Source organism: Pungitius pungitius, chromosome 13 (assembly GCF_949316345.1).
Source record: "Pungitius pungitius chromosome 13, fPunPun2.1, whole genome shotgun sequence".
NCBI lineage: Eukaryota > Metazoa > Chordata > Actinopteri > Perciformes > Gasterosteidae > Pungitius > Pungitius pungitius.
This window is the reverse complement of record NC_084912.1, coordinates 6,433,880-6,450,252: the sequence shown is the minus strand read 5'-3', so window position 1 is coordinate 6,450,252 and position 16,373 is coordinate 6,433,880. Positions and strand designations below refer to the sequence as shown.

Here is a 16,373-nt window from a genome sequence, read left to right as displayed (position 1 = left end):
CCTTCACATAAGGATATCATTAAATCATCCCCTGGAGTCAAACAAAAAAAACAACATTCAGCAATAGGGATACGAGTGGCTGCTGCAAATTACCCTGTGAGGTTAATTAATATCAACCCGACCTTCTAGAGTTCTCCTATAGTGTGTCCAATATCAGCATTTTCCATCTCTTCTTCTCCTTTTTAGCACACCGCTCACAGCACAATGACTCTTATACATCAACTTTTCCTCGACAAATAGACTTTTGGACCCCTATCAGTCTGTGAACCAGAGATTAAGTAATCACAGCATCTAAGATTGCTTCAACTCAGCAAACATTTCTACCTCTCGTCCATACGGTTGATTCCCATGGCTTGCTCTCTGGGACTCTGGTGTTTTGAGATTCCTGTGGTACGCGTTTGGTTTCAACCATGGCTCAGCGTCTTAAAATACAACATATCTTACTTACCACAAACCTACTGAGTTCCCACAAACAATCGGACATATTAGGAAACAGTGAGGCCTTTTGGGGGATGAGAAGCAATGGAAGATAAAGCTATTTTGGCAGTTGGAAGTTGATAATCAATATGAGGGTTGTTGGGACTTATGCTGACAACTAGTGTCGTGGTGATTAAACTGTATGAGAAAAAGCCCTCAGATAACAGCAATTATAAAGGGAAAAATAAAGAAACTCAAATAAATTAGCAATCCACATTGTGTAAAAAGGAGTAATATTAGCAAAACACTGTTCAATGACACATCAATGTGATTACAAGTGATACCGTTGTAATCTAAACGTATCCTTTAGTTAAAATGACAACTATTACAAAGTCTGTTGTTGTGCTTGAGGAGCAGGGTGTGTACAGTAAATGTTTAAAGGTCAAAACTCTCAAAACAAGCATGAGGGATTGAACAATGGAATCACCCGAGTTTATGTGGCAACATCTCAAAATTTGTTTGATTAATGTAAGCAACAAAGACGTATCTAATTAATCATCCGTTACTGAATATCTCAGGCAAATCTAGTTTTCAATCTCATACACCTCACTCACAACTCACTTCTCTAGAAATTAACGTTGGTTACAAACTGTGAACAGTTGGTCACAATTACAACTCCCGGCATCCCAGTAGCCCTCCGTCGCCTTCCGCCGAGAATGATTTATTTCCCCACTTCATAACATCACAATTCACGCTGGTGATACCAAAGCTCATAAAACATTGTTTTATAAGCCAGGCGTTCCCACAACTTTCACACAGCTCCGGTTCGTCTTCTCCATGTCTTTATTTTATTTAATTCTTATTACTACCGCCATCAGCTTTTTAAAGCTGCTGCTTATGTACCTTAAAGTGGATTAAAGCCCAAAGGGAACCGACTGCATCGCAGACGAGGAGGTTGACAAGCAGAGGCATCATGACCATACTAACAACTTGAAATCATAGCTAGTGATGAATAAAGTGGTTTTAATTTAATGTTTCGTCATTCCCTAGAGATTGAGCACAATGCGTCATGCGCACTGCGGCATACAGGGCTTCCTCCCTGATTGATAAGGAAGTGAGATAATCAAATAAAGTTGTGAGGGCTGTAAGCAGAAAGACCCTGTTTAATTTGCCTCATGTAATCCATGTTACTTTCTCCATTCTGCTCACAACTGAGTCTCAGTTGGATATTTTACTTAAATACATTTACTTGTTTTTAACCCATTGAATGTCATTAATATGTTAAATAAGGTTTATAGTTGGCTGAGTATGCAGAAGATAGTATCTGTATCTAAATGACTTTCCAGGTCATTTTGAGCTCATTCATGTCAGATAGCGATTGTTAATATGATTATTGAGGATTAAAAATGTTATTTTTAGCTTACATTTCCTTATCTCATCAAAAAAGCAAAACATTCTTGACTGGAAGGGGCTCAAGGAGACCCCCCCGGAAACGGGGAGCTCGCTGGGAGTTAAAACAACCAAGGCGCTTAGGGAGCAAGTGGAATTTACAAAATACATCAGATGTGTCAACAAACGGAAGCTCAGGCCTTGAGAAAGACAATATGCTCTTTACTCCTTTATATGCTTCCGTTTAATCATATTATACATCTTCTGCGTTTCTAAAGTGGTTATTTTTTTATAAAAAGCTAAATTTGTCTTGCAGGATATTCTGGACTTCTCTGAGAAGTACCTTTCTGGTGAAAGACTGAAAGGAAAGAGTGAGAATGGGATGAAAAGGATAAAGCCAGAGTCCTGAATATGGATATTACTAATTTGTCTTTGAGAGACAATGATAAAAACACAACAAGTTAAATAAGTTTAAAGTACTGGTTGTTCATTCCAATCACCATCAAAAGTAGAATTACTCTGCCTTGTGAAACTCCATAAAGCATTTACACCGATGCTTTATATGCTGTGCGGCGAGCCACCATCGGTACCACATTAAGAACTGGCAAATCTCCTGCTCCGGACGCCATCCCTCTTCCGTAGCCATCCTGTCTTGTCTGTGCTATCGATCGTATCCAATTCCAGTCGGGCCCACCCTCCTCCTCCAGCACCAGATCCTGCACAGCACCCCCAGCCACCCACGATATTGCTCTTGAATAATGTCTGTGATACTCACAGATTAAACATCAACTACTGGTAAGAGAATACTATGGTTGAACTTTATCCGTCCTAACCAGCCTGCTGCAATGATCCGTCCCTCAGAACGCTGTCAGTGGACAAACACCTGCGGACAGGATGAGCGAGCTGAACCACGCTATCAACCAGGGCATCTCTGGGGGGCCCACGGCTGAAGTAGAAGCAAATATGTCTAAGGGTGTCAGTAACGGTTGCAAATTATTTTATGCATATTCAAATCTTCCAGGGAGGATAATATAACATGTGTTTGTAACTAAAAAACGAAACAAATCAACTATGTATGGCTTCATTTTTAAAACTAGGCAACATGAATAAAATATTATGATATGAAAAAAAAAATGGAATTGAATTACATGGGTTTACTTTCCCCGTGGGGAGAGTTTAATGCTGTTGTGGTTCCAGTTTCACGGGTGTCTGATAGCATTAAAACTACATGATTGGTTATTTGAATGAACAGCCTTTGACCAAATTACATCTATGAAGAGTAATACTTGTTTAAATAGAAATGATTACTTCTTCTTGACAAATGTTTGATTAGCCTTCTGCCATATTTTAGAAATGGAGCAGATGAATCTCTATAAAATTATTAGTTTCTTTTTCATTATAATGCTACCAACTATATGTCATTAACCCATACGTGCCCCTTGTAAAGCTAATGATTAGCTTATCCTGCTAGCTAGTTTATACAAGTAGTGTTTGTTTTTTGATTTAATCAATAGCTACAATATGCTAGCATTTGTTTACAGGCAAGTTAGTGAAAGAAAGCAGGTGGTTTGGGAAAATGTAGTCCCTTCTGGATCCTTGAAACATGGGTTTCATGATAATAGATTGAAATAAAAACGATTGGTGAACTTCAAATGGACAGTTAGCATTAAAGTTAATCTGTGAAATTGCTTTAAAAAATTGACACATCTCCCTACAACACTGCTTGAGTACAAAGTGTTTGATCCCCATTAATGTATAAAGATACAAAAGCTCAGCTAAGCTCCATAGCTCCAAATGTAGCTAATTTAGTGTAAAGTGATGACTACAAGCACTTCCTACTAAGCAGCTTCCTCTGTAGCTGATGTACTTCCTGCACCAGCTCAGGAAGTTAAACCTGCCTCATGAGCTGCTGATCCAGTGTGTGATGCTTGCACATAAATCCCTGCGGGGTTTGGATGAGCCACCAAACAGAAGTTTTTAACAGAAAACCAGGATCAGATGGTGCCGGCCTTGCCCTCCATTCATCTCCACAGACCTTTGACTTCTCTCCACTACTCCGGGCTACTGTGCCTCAAAACAACACATCTCTCACCCACAGTGACCAACAGTTCAATAAGATCAACGCACACATTCTGTAATGTATTCACCCATTACACCTGCTACATTATGCATGTATGGGGGTCGATCTTCTTATGATCCTTTGAGTTTCTCTGTATTCGTTGTTCCTTTATCTCGCTGATGGACAACAGGATGCGACTTTCTCCTTCTCCAAGACGTTACATCTGATAATGGTAGATTATCTGTGGTGATCGGGGATAGACATCCAGATGGTAATCTTGGGTTTAATCTAATATCCTTAAGGGGTCGGACTTTTTTTTGGCAGTGGTTTTATTTATTATGTGTCTTTCTTATTATACCCTTTTGAGCTGGTTTGAGTTGTTTCTTCTAAAACGCTCACTAAAGTTCTAGTCCGAGTACAGAAATTCCTTTTTGTTATTGAATAACTGTAAATCATTTATCAGATTCTGTGTTGAAAATGAAGCTTGTGGTTGAAGTCATGTGGTACACATGAAATGGCAAACAGTGCCATGGAGAGATATTTTAACACTGTAAATGCATGAATTCTGATTCATGCTGCATCTGCTTGGAGCCTTTTTGTAATGAGAGCCGGGATGTGAAGCGGAACCCAACATTCATAACACTTAACAAAATTACAGCCAATATCGCATTCATCATAAATTCTGTCAGCGCTCAATGGAAATCTAAACAAATTACGTTGAATATGTTGCTATTTGAAATTCAGCAACATTCTGCAGATGTATTGATTGAATTAACTTCGCTGGAATTTTTTTCATATTGCATGTTAAACAAAGCTGAGAATAATACCCACAAGAGACTTGATTATTAGAATGTAAGTGCTTTAGAAAAGCATGGCTTTTTTTATACATCATTTGAAACATTGCTTCGTGTTTGGCTGTTGAACCATGGGGAATTCTTCAGCAATTACTCATCTCTGCCAATGTGAGTGGACATGCATCATCAATATGTATCTCCTTCAGAAAGTCTGTGTGATGTATTGCTCTCTCACTTACGAACAAGTGCTTCTATTTATACTCTGAAAAACGATGTCTTACTGTGTAAAAAAAAAAAAAACAGTTGACAGAGAAGGAAAAAAATGAATTGCGCAACAGAACCCTGACGCAGCACCATAGTTTACTTACAGACATTGTGTGTGCCTGCTTGATTCTTAACTTTGAGGTCCTTTGAGGTTAACCAAGTACGTTTGATCTCTTTTGAAGAAGAAGTGATTTCTAGTAAGTCTAGTAAGTCCAATACATCTCATTTAGACATGCTGCCAAGGAAGCCTCAATTGTAGAAATAATTTCATTTACAAGAACAATGAGTCATACTTATCTCCATGGTAGCAAACGGTCACCAGTGGAGACTTATTAGTAGGGTTTTTCTCGGTGAATATACTATCCATTCTCCTCGGGCAACCAAACTTAAAACCACGAAGCAGAGATTTTGTTACAGATGGCTACAGGGACTTTTGGGGACTGATCAATACAGGACAGACAAATGGAGATAAATTATACAAATGTACAAATACAGATGGATTATACGGACAGAATATTATTATGAACATTATTCATACAGAATATTACATTCAATTACCGATTTTCGTATTGCTGGCCAAACACCACAAACTCCGTCGAGCCTGTTTATCGAGGTCGTTTAATACGGAAGCGCGCCCGGGCATGCGCGCCCCCGCATGCGCACTCCCGCTGCGCGAGCCAATCGCCTCGCAGAAAAACACAACATTGCGTCATTGTTATTGTGGTCGCGGCAGCTCCAGCAGCTGACGGGAGATTTCGCCACCCCAACTGGTTTCATTGCGGCCTGCCTATATCTGCCCCCCCCGCGCCCACGGAACGCCTCAAACACGGGGACGATGTCGCTGCAGAAGGACAGGTCGTCGGACGAGAGCTTGCAAGGTGAACCCACGGAGGAATCGTGTGAGGGGACGCGGGGGTTGGACGCGGGTCGGTGCGGTCGCTGGATGCAGACGTGGAGGGACCACAAAGCGGACGACCCAGTGCCCTAGTTAGGCAACGATCGAGGCCCATCCGCCACGAGGCTAAAGGGCCTTTATGCCATTCGCTTTAACCGTGGTTAAGAAAAACCTTTTTAAAATGTTTTTTTGTTTTTTGTTTTTTTGTTTTATAGGTTCCTGGATCGAGCTGCATTTCAGTGGCAATGGCTCTCAGAGTGCGAGCCTTCCCCACGGGAGCCAGGAGCAAATCCCCACGGGCGTCCAGGAGGTGGACGTGGAGCAAATGCTGCTGGACGCACAGCACGAGTCGGGGAGAAACAGCTCCAAAGGAAGCTCCCAGTGCAACAGGTCCGTTGGGGGAAAAGGGAACAACTGTTTCTCTATGTGTGTGTGTGTGTGTGTGTGTGTGATTTTTGTTGTTTGCGTTGTGTGATAAAGCTCATACCTGCGTGGGTTTGAAATGACCGATGTGGTGTGTTTGTCTTCATCACAACAGCCCACTTCGTGCCCAGACCCCCCTGCTTCTGTGGAGAGGCTCGGAGGCAAACAGCAGTCAGGTAAACAAACACGTGGGAGCCGGGGAACTGAGGCAGAGTCTATGATCCGAGACCAGTTTTGGTCCAGAGCAGTTTCTCTGGATTCTTCATTAGCCGTTTGTTGTTTTCAAAATACAAGCGAGGGCCGAATGGGGGCTTGAGTCTGCCACGTCTGTGTTCTCAGTCGGACGAAGACTTCCAAGAAAGAAGACGGGACGTGGAGAACATGATGAAGAAAAATGCCGACTGGATCTGGGACTGGTCTAGTCGACCCGAGAACAATCCCCCAAAGTACGTGCCCCCCCCCCTCCCCTCCATACCATTTTAGTGACCCATGTCCTAGTCAGCATACATTTCCCAAGATGACCAGGACCCGCTTGAACGCCTCAGTCTGACGGTCATGGACGACCCACGCGTGTGCTTTCTCTCCGTAGGGAGTTCCTGCTGAAGAACCCGAAGCGCTCGACCTCCCTCAGCATTCGGAACACCAGCGTCATGAAGAAGGGAGGCGTTCTGTCCGCCGACTTTCTGAAGCTCTTCCTCCCTTCGTTAATCATTTCTCACATACTTGCTGTTGGCCTAGGGTAAGCAACGTCGTTCAATCTCCCAACGCTGGGAGACTGCACTACCTCGTTTTAGACGTTCTATGGGGAACTTCACGTACAAAGAAAAATAATTTCTTTGATATTGAAATATTTCCAGACTGTTAGTGGTTATCCAGTGTTATTCTCTAAGTTAAATGGCCTGTCAATCCATTTGAGAGTTCTAGATGCCAGTCGTTTCTTGAGATGTTTAAGGGTGAAACAACAGTGTGAGATACATCTATAATGACGTTCATAAACATTGGCCGTACTTCAATTAACCTCTCCCATGTAGAATAAAGCGTTTTTTTTTTTTACCACAATACACTACAGCCATTTCAAAACCCAAATATCCAGTGGCAACACATTCGGTTGCGTCATCTGCCGTGTCTCAGATGTCGTTCCGTTTGACTCGGGGCGCCTCAAGAAAATGTACATTCTCTCCATCCCGCCGTGTCTTATCTAAATCAGTTGACTAGTTGAAAGAAATGGCACAGGTATTTTGAAATATGCAAAACTATTTAACTTAAAAAAAAACTAAAAAAAAAAAAACTATTTTGCTCACAGCACCATTTTAATTGACATGTTTCCCTCTTCTGGCAGGATCTACATCGGGAAGCGGCTGACCTCCCACAACACCTACTGAGTAGGATGGCTGTGTGTTACGACACCCGGATGTGACCGAACATCTAAGCATGCCTTTGAAATGGGACCTTCCGATGACTGACGGGGGGGGAGAGGAGATGTGACCAATTACGAAGCGGTCTAATTTTGATGGAGTGCTCCTTTTGGCTCACTCCAGCTCGGAGAGGATCCGCCATCGCTGTTTCACGGCGCCGAACCCGTGAACACAGCGGGGGCCGATCCTCTGCTCTTAGCCGTAGTTGCTGCTGTGGCCCGGAGATCAGTGTTCTGCTGCTTCCTGCTCCTTAAATCTGCACGTTAGGGAAATTTAGTGTACGCTGTTGCTTTTTTCATTTTTTTTTTTGCTAATAGAAGTCCCTTTAGAGTTGAAAAGATCTATCAATTTTTTTTTTTTTTTTATCAGCTGTGAAGGATTGTTTGGACTTGTAATTCAATTTAATGTGTCATTAGTTGAGCCAAAGTGTTGTGCAGATGTAAATTGTGATAGTAAAGCATTATTAAGCAACAATATGGACCATTCTGTTCATACGACAAAAAATAAAAGTCTGAAATACGTGTACAGCCTCGACGCATTTATAAACAAGTTAACGTGTAGAAACTTGGAAAGAACCACATGCAGATGAACACAATTAAAATTTTATTTAACTTTGGTCAAAATAATAAACAAGTGAATACATTGCCACCATGTTAGGAATCAATGGACAAAGACAATGCATTATGTGTTTGTTTTAATGTCATCAGTATACGTTGTGTAGTCAACCGTCACCTCTGCATTCACAACTACGGCGAGAAGATCCACGTTTTAAAACACGTGGTCCTGATTTGGGTGACATCCCTAGTAAATTAATAAGGGCACATGTATGAGGCCTGTCTGAATTCCCTATGTGATTAGGAGGCACTCTATCACAAACTGTACGGTGTGCAACCTTCCTCCTGCGGGTTTTTTTTCTTCCCATAGACAGCCACATATAGCAGCAGTATATGAGCACATAACTCTATAAAATAGGATTTACAAATAATGCACATGAGGTTTGTAAAATGTTGGGAGGGGGGGGGGGGGGAGCGGGGGGACATAACTTGTAGCTGTCATTGATAAAAGTAGGTATTAAGGCTGCAGATTCCCTGTGTCCCGGACCCCGCCATGTGCCATGTAGTTTCCAGCCTTCATCCTAACACACGGTCAAAAACCAGAAAACGGATCCCTGGACACAAACACATGATCAGTCGTCTCCAACAGTTGGCTTCCAAACCAGTCGCCCCAAAATAGTATATCCATAACAAGTTTCCTTGAGATCTGCTCAAAGACAGTGGTGTGACTCGACATTTTTCCACCTCTCTACAACATAAAAACATGCAAAGCAATAAACTTGTTTTAATACATACTTCTAAATTTAAAAACACATCTGTAGTTTTAGTTTCTTTTATTATGTGGATGACAAGGTGTACTTGAGTAGATACAGTCAGTGAAATTATGTCACCGTATTGACGGGGATAAAGTAAGAGGGAGGGAGGGAGGGAGGTTGGGGTGAGGGGGAGAAAGAAAGTCCACTTTCCAAAATTCATGGCCACTTCCACCAGTGGTTTGGCCTGAATACATGGCCAATGGGGGAATGTTACAGTTAGGCCTATTGGCCCATAATCCGTGCTTCAGAGCGCCCAAAACCTTTGAGATGATGTTACAACTTTGACAAGACGTCATTTTAAGGGCTTCCGATAGTTCTGTCGTGAAATCATGAAATGAAGGCTTAAAATGTCAACACAAACACCAACGTTCAAGAGTTTGACCTCTAGGGAGAGCCATTCCGTCAATAAGACCCGAATTGGGCTTTCTGGGTCAGGCAGGGGGCGGGGGGGAGGGGGCACGTTGATTGCCCCTGGTGCCAAAAGGCAAAAACAACCTAAGCTCAGACTCAAAATAAAACAGGCCTATGGATCAACCTCCTGTGGCGGAAAAAAAAAAAAAAAAATAGAAGAAGAAAAGTAGACACGTGCTTTCGAATTCTTCACCAGGAGGACAACGAGGCTGTTTTCTTCTTATACAGATAGACAAGTAGTAGGCTTAACTACACAGGTACGGTAAAAGCCCTATCCCTCTGGAGACCCCAAATCTTCTAGTTGATTTTGTCCTGGAAAATGTACAAGTTGTTGGTGGCGGCCACAGCTATCACGTTATCTTTGGGGTGCCAGGCAGTGTGGAGGATCTTCTTGTTGAAGTCCAGGCTGTCCACGCTGATCTCGTCCTTCTTCCTCTTGCCGCCGGTGGACACTTTGCGCGGTTTCAGCGTAGCCCGCGGTTTGCTGCTCTCCCGGGACGCCTCCAGCGTGATGTCCCGCCTGGTGTTGCGGTCAAACATTCGGAAGAAGTTGTTGTAGGAGCCGGTCATGATGGCACTTTTGGAGAGAATTAAAAATATGATTAAATAGATGCTGATGATTTGTTTAGATTAACTGGAAAAGCAAAACACGACGTACACCTGCCATTTCAAATTCAAAATTTAGGAACACAAAGCAATACAAATATGCCACAACAGATGCTTTCCTATGCAATCGCAAGGACACATACCTGTCACTGCCATTCCAGCAGCACTCAAACTTGTCAAAGATGCAGTCATTTTCATACAAGGAGCACAGTTTACTGCGAAGGTATTCATGGACCTGGAACAAAACACATCACGTAACGCAAATATTCACATGAGTGGAACAGGACTCATACACTCATACAGCTAACATGCTAGGCCTGAGTATTGCATTGGCTGAACGTTCCCACGTAGATACTGCTTTGACGACCATGGTAACACTGATGATGACCAGAGATGCACCATTACTGATATTGGTTCGACTGTAACTTAAATCGATGGATCAAATATCGGTGACATTAAGCCGATCTGTCATCAGACATCATCATTTAAACAAATAACAAATGAATTTTTTGGTACATGTCTATAAAAAGGATAGGAAAGCAATGTTTAAGTCAAGCTTGATGTTGCCTTAAACATAAAAAGAATGTTCACAGTCACAAAGTGTATCAAAGAAATACTGCTTTCTGATTGGTTCTCGACATTGGCTTTTTACCAAACTCAATCAGGACTGAAAAACTCAAATCAGAGCATCCCTAATTAAAAGAGTTTTTACTATGTTCTCACACAGGATGAATGCTATGCTTGAAGTAACAACATTAGTATGTTTAATTCACCTGATACGTCTCCACTGGCCTGTTCTCCATGTTGAGGTCCCAGACTTTGACGGAGAGGTAGTCACGTGTCATCATATAGCGTCCGCTGTGACTGAACTTCACGTCCGAGATGGATGAGATGATCTCAGAGAAAAAAGATCGACTGCTTGGATCCTCTGGCTCTTCAAAGACTGTAATAAAAATTATTGTTTCAAAAAAATGACTCCCAGCGTGCCCTTTTCATACACAAACAGGAACACCAATCGCTGTGCAACAGATACAGATTAGATTTAACTAGCTTAAAATATATATAACCCAAAAGGTCATCAATTCACTGCCTAATTCAAAGAAAATCTAATTATCATATGAACTGTTACTTACTGTCCACTATTTTGTCATGAATTACTTGAACAATCTAATCAATTAATTTTTAAACAACAGACTATTTCATTGACTAAACTCTATACTTACACTTTGCGTGCCTATCACAGAGGGCCGCTGCGCGTGTGTCACACAGGCGGATGGTGCCTTTGCTACTGCTGTACACAAATACATTGCATTGGAGTGGATGGCACTCAGCAGCTGTGATTACTTCCGTCAGTTCCTCCATGTTGGCGGGCTTGATGTCTACAATATCTGGGGGCACACTGTTAAGGAACTAGCAGTCTTATGTTGCATCAAGATACAACGCAAAGATGATTGGGATATACGCCACATATCGTCCATCTGGTTAAAAAAAAGGATACTAAAACTTCTGTCTGTGATTTCCAAGTGCCATAGATTTATTCTTAGGTCATCTGCAGAGAGGTACGTTTCATAATCACTATTTACAGAAATGGAATTAATGTGATAGGTGTGCGCATTTGCAAAGATCCTCCGTGGGCTTGCTTCTACCATGAGATCCATTGGCATCAGTACTGGTACCTGAAAATACAACATGCGTTTTAAGACAACATATTAAATAAATTGCTAAAACGCCCTGTTAAAAAAAGGAGACAGGTTTGACTAAACATACCCGTAAAGAGGTGATTCTAAAGGGGTCTCGCAGTCGTCCATCTTCATCTTTCAGGTTGTAACCTTCTGCTCTTTTATCTCTTTCACTTATTTTCCACAATTTGATAGTTTTATCTGACAAAAACAGGTAAGACAGTTGTAAAGTCTAGAGGTGAAGAAGAATGATCTGATAATATTCAGGTCATTGTGTCAAAATATAGCACGAAAACAATCAAAATAGATATAAGGTGAACCCTTACCATTTGTCGAAAGTAGAAAGTGAGCAGCATTTTGTTGGGGTAGCCATCTTATTTTATTAATTTTTTCCTCAATTTCTAAACTTTTCAAATAGTCAAATTCTGGCTCGTGACTCTGAAATGTGCTATAGACGTTGTACTCCCCGCGCAGATGTGGGCGATTCTTAGACTGAAAACAAAACATTGCAAACATGAGTCACCAGGTATGCACAGCATCATTGCAACAAAGTCAGAAAATACCTTATCTAACTTAGTCAAATCAACTTGACTAACTTAGTTATATCATTGATGACATGTAATGTAGTGTAGTGTAATGAAGATGCTCATTTGCCACGCAATATGAACCTTACCTCCTGTTCATGTTGAAATATCACTACTCGGCCTCCTTTATCTCCGGTTGCGAGCAATTCTCCAGAATAGTTGAACTCAACCGTTGAGATTATGTCAGCTAAAAAATAAAAACAAATCGGAGTGAATTACAAGCTCATTGATCACGTACATATTTCAGATGACAGGTAGCACTATAGTACTCTGCTAGACTGCAAACTACATATGCTGCCCACAGACATTTTATTAAAAGAAAGCGTCAGGTACACCCACAGCCAAACACTCAAAACGTGTACACCCACTCATGTAAGAATGAATGAAAACAAGAATGATGTCACTCGACAATTTATGGACGCAGCACTTTGACGTCATAGAACACGGTCGCTCCCCTTTAATAGCTTAGCCACCACCTAGCATACAGCTAGCTAGCGATATACAGTAGATGACAGAGGAATTGCCCTTCAGTGCAACCGATCCGCAAAAGGACTCGCACTAATCACAACAGCTGCCATGTATTGAAGCTCTTGCGACCACCTAGCTACCGTGCACCTCGCGGGAACCACAGAGCATCACCATTCTAGCTAGTTAGCTCCCCATCGTTTTGGCCGAGCCGCCAAGCTAACGTTAGCCACATACCTTCCGCAACATCTTCATCTATCGCTCCTTTCACTTGCGAGAAACACCACTGAAAATCATTTCCACCTGCAACTCCTGCGAAGAGAACACATCGTCAGTTTGTGTTTTGTGTGAGGACAAAAGGACCTGACAGTGACACAGTTTGACAACCAGCAACTTAGCTTGCCAGTGCTAACGTTGGCTAGCTAACTTGCAGATTCAGGGCCATCACACACACCAAGTGAGGTGGGTCCTTATCCTCCCTCAAAAGTAGCTTACCCGCCATTGCTTCATGTAGCAGCTCTTGCTGTACACGGCTTCCAATACCTAATCAACCAATGCGGCTTGCTCGGGGAAATAGATAGCATCCACAATCAGTGTGAAGACTCGGATCCAGATCTGTCAAGACCACGGAAATTATCCGAGATTTTTTTTTTCTTCCAAAATGGCGCACGGTACATGGAGAAATGACGTCATGCACACATGCCACATCCTGGCTGCATCCATCCTCCTGAGCATCATATTATTAGATGTGCACTGTATTTATTTTCAATGCAGTAAACTTTATTCCATGACATATTGGTACCTGCTTATTCTTGGTTGTTGAAGCCAACTTAGCTGCCCTCTGATGGTTGAGATACAATACATTTACACACTAGAATAGTGGTATTATAATTCAAGGAGCAGAATAAATATAATAGGCCACAATGAACAACATGAATATTTTTTTGTAGTCTTTTCTTTATACAGGTATGTTTCAAGAATATAATTCGTATAAAAGGTAACCACATTTTTTGTAGATGGGTTATACAAGTAATATAAATGCACCTTCATTAATAAATTACATGAGAAAATGTTATATATGAAATATTTCTTAACTTAAAATTGTATGACCCTTTACAAGTGGCTTGTATTGTATGGTCAGTGGGTGACATCTAGTGGTTAATAAGGAAACTCCAGGTAATAGAGTGAATACATTTTTCATCAACCCTTTAAGGTCTTTAACTACTTGATTAGTAAAACCCAACATACCAAAGTAGTCCACTCAAAATAAACACAATTTTTGTTAAAATGCACATTTCTTGTTCCAGCATTTGAATTGGTTGTACCTCTACAGGATGTTACAATAACCCCTGCCGTAGAGATGCTGTACATATCTTATATCTTATACAGCAGATACAGGGAATTTCAGAAAACCATTATTGTTTCACATTCAGGGTGTCACGGCGGACCCATAATGTTTTTCTCACCCGGGTTCAGTTTAAAAATGGAAAAGGTTTTTATATATGTATATTTATGTTTTGGTTGATCCCGGCTGTCAACCAGCTGTTTCTTTGCATGCTATCAATCATGTTGTGTTTTCTTCAAATGGTGGATTATTACATTAGGGAACTTTTCAAACTCTTCTCAACCCAATTCTGCTCAGAATCCGTCAAAAAGTATGCCCTTTATATCTCTTTTCTGTGAGCGTAATATGCTGAAAACCATGGTGCAAAATATAAACTCAAAAATAGATGTTTGAGGAAGTACATTTAGTCTCATGCTTATTTATCTGTAAGAAGCCCTCTCTTAAGGATTGGGGCTGTCAAGAATTGGGAGGGGAAGGAACCCCCATAGGGGCTGATTGTGCAATTTTATAAAAATATCGGAAAATAAAGAAATGGCAAATGCGGATGAAGTGTGAGAATAAGTAATATCTGGGCCACATTTTAGTTGACGAAGTGAACACATCTAAAACGAGCTGTGTTTTTCATTACTCTAATTCTGCTGAAATAAGGTAGGGAATGAGAAAGGTGCTCTATTTGCCGTCTGCATTATGGTTTTAAACTTGGGTTGTTCGCTGCATTTTGGAGATTGTCCTGGAGGTGGCATGTGAACAAATAGTGATGCACCCAGAATGACCCGGACCAGATCTCACAAAAACCTCCCCGGCATCTCCGAAGCTCCACAACCCTCTCATCACTCTCACAGCATCCCTTGGGGAGAAGTAGAGTAGAGGCCTGGAGGTTAGGAGGGAACCTACAAACACACACACATACATATATATATAAATATAGAGACTGTACATCTATGTACAGTCTATATACAGTATATATACACATTTATGTATACATTTACTTCATACATATAAAGATGGACCATCTTCTACTTGTAGGGGATGGTTTAAGACCATTTGTAGAGCATGCATCTAAATATGATAAAAAGAATGTGACATTATACACACTTTACAAGGCACACATTTAGATCCGTGTAATCTGTCTAAATTATGCATTTTACAAAAAAAAAACTACCGAAATGTGTCTTCAAGCATTGACCCCCAGCTTGTGTATTGATCCCATTTAGTTGTTGGCATGTTTCGCTTTAAATTAACAACGGATGGTAAACCAGTCTTTTTTAAAATCATCATTATTTTAAGAACAAATTCCACTTGTCCCTGACTTTTTGAAAATGACCCCAATAAGTGCAATGACCCCCCCTGACTGAATAAACATATTGAGTATCTGTCTGAAAGGGGCTGTGCAGACATTAGTTGTTGGACACATTTAGTACCAACACTTAATTTGAAAGCCTGACGTGGTGTTTATAGAGCTGTACTAATGGCCTGGTGGCAGCTTTTACAATTTTCAAAAATGATTCAAATATTTCTCAATTGTACTGCTATTCCAAAATATGCATTTACTATATAATACACTTAACGCGTAGTTTTGTTGTTGTAATATCGTCCTTGAGTCTGAGCACGCTATGAAAAAAACACAATGAACTGTTTGTTTTCGCCATCACAATATGAAGGAGAAATAATTAATTTCAGCCTAATTTGGTACTTAATAAGCCGTACAGCTTAATTGTTGTGTACATTTGATTTTCCCTCAATTTTTACTAAAGTTTAGTGTTGTGTGTGTGTGTGTGTGTGTGTGCTGCTGTGCGGTAGCTTCATCAGGTATAAGGAGAGGTGTTGACTTTATTCCGAGCCTCCAGTAACACCACTGACTCTGATAGTTCCCCATCCCCGTGGGAATTCATTATAAGACAGCTAGAGGCTGCTTGTGGATGGTTACTGTGCTGCCCGTATGTTAACTTGTCGCTATCGCGCAAGGCAAACATGTGGTGCAGCTGCTTTCTCTGGCTGTGGGCAACCTGGAGAGATTGATTGGTGAGCCTTCTGTTTTATCCAGGATCAGGGCCACATTCAGTAGACATGGTGCCTCCGGAGAAGCAGCCATTTTCCCCAGAAAATATGGCTCATTACCAGCACAGACAAAATGAAGGTATATTGACTTTTTAACATCTTACAGCGGACCTGTTCCTGAGCAATTTAACAACATGCGCTTGTCTCCCGGAAAATCTCGACTGCCTTTTGTTCTCGTGTAACCGAATGCAAAGAAATAC

General features: G+C 41.2%; 2 protein-coding genes across 2 annotated transcripts; one reads left to right on the top strand and one right to left on the bottom strand.

Moving 5' to 3' along the window:
• The first annotated feature begins 5,627 nt into the window (after positions 1–5,627).
• On the top strand, positions 5,628–8,177 carry bnip4 (BCL2 interacting protein 4). The gene is made up of 6 exons (XM_037465563.2): positions 5,628–5,801; positions 6,034–6,208; positions 6,357–6,417; positions 6,581–6,687; positions 6,831–6,980; positions 7,581–8,177. The coding sequence occupies exons 1-6, from the start codon at positions 5,759–5,761 to the stop codon at positions 7,621–7,623; spliced, it is 579 nt and encodes a 192-aa protein (XP_037321460.1). The 5' UTR covers positions 5,628–5,758; the 3' UTR covers positions 7,624–8,177.
• A 1,395-nt stretch (positions 8,178–9,572) lies between these two features.
• ppp2r2d (protein phosphatase 2, regulatory subunit B, delta) lies at positions 9,573–13,447 on the bottom strand. The gene is made up of 10 exons (XM_037465561.2): positions 13,266–13,447; positions 13,008–13,082; positions 12,395–12,492; positions 12,048–12,213; positions 11,810–11,922; positions 11,541–11,718; positions 11,266–11,430; positions 10,816–10,985; positions 10,186–10,277; positions 9,573–10,013 (listed from the first exon to the last, which is right to left on the bottom strand). The coding sequence occupies exons 1-10, from the start codon at positions 13,270–13,272 to the stop codon at positions 9,734–9,736; spliced, it is 1,344 nt and encodes a 447-aa protein (XP_037321458.2). The 5' UTR covers positions 13,273–13,447; the 3' UTR covers positions 9,573–9,733.
• Positions 13,448–16,373: the final 2,926 nt, after the last annotated feature.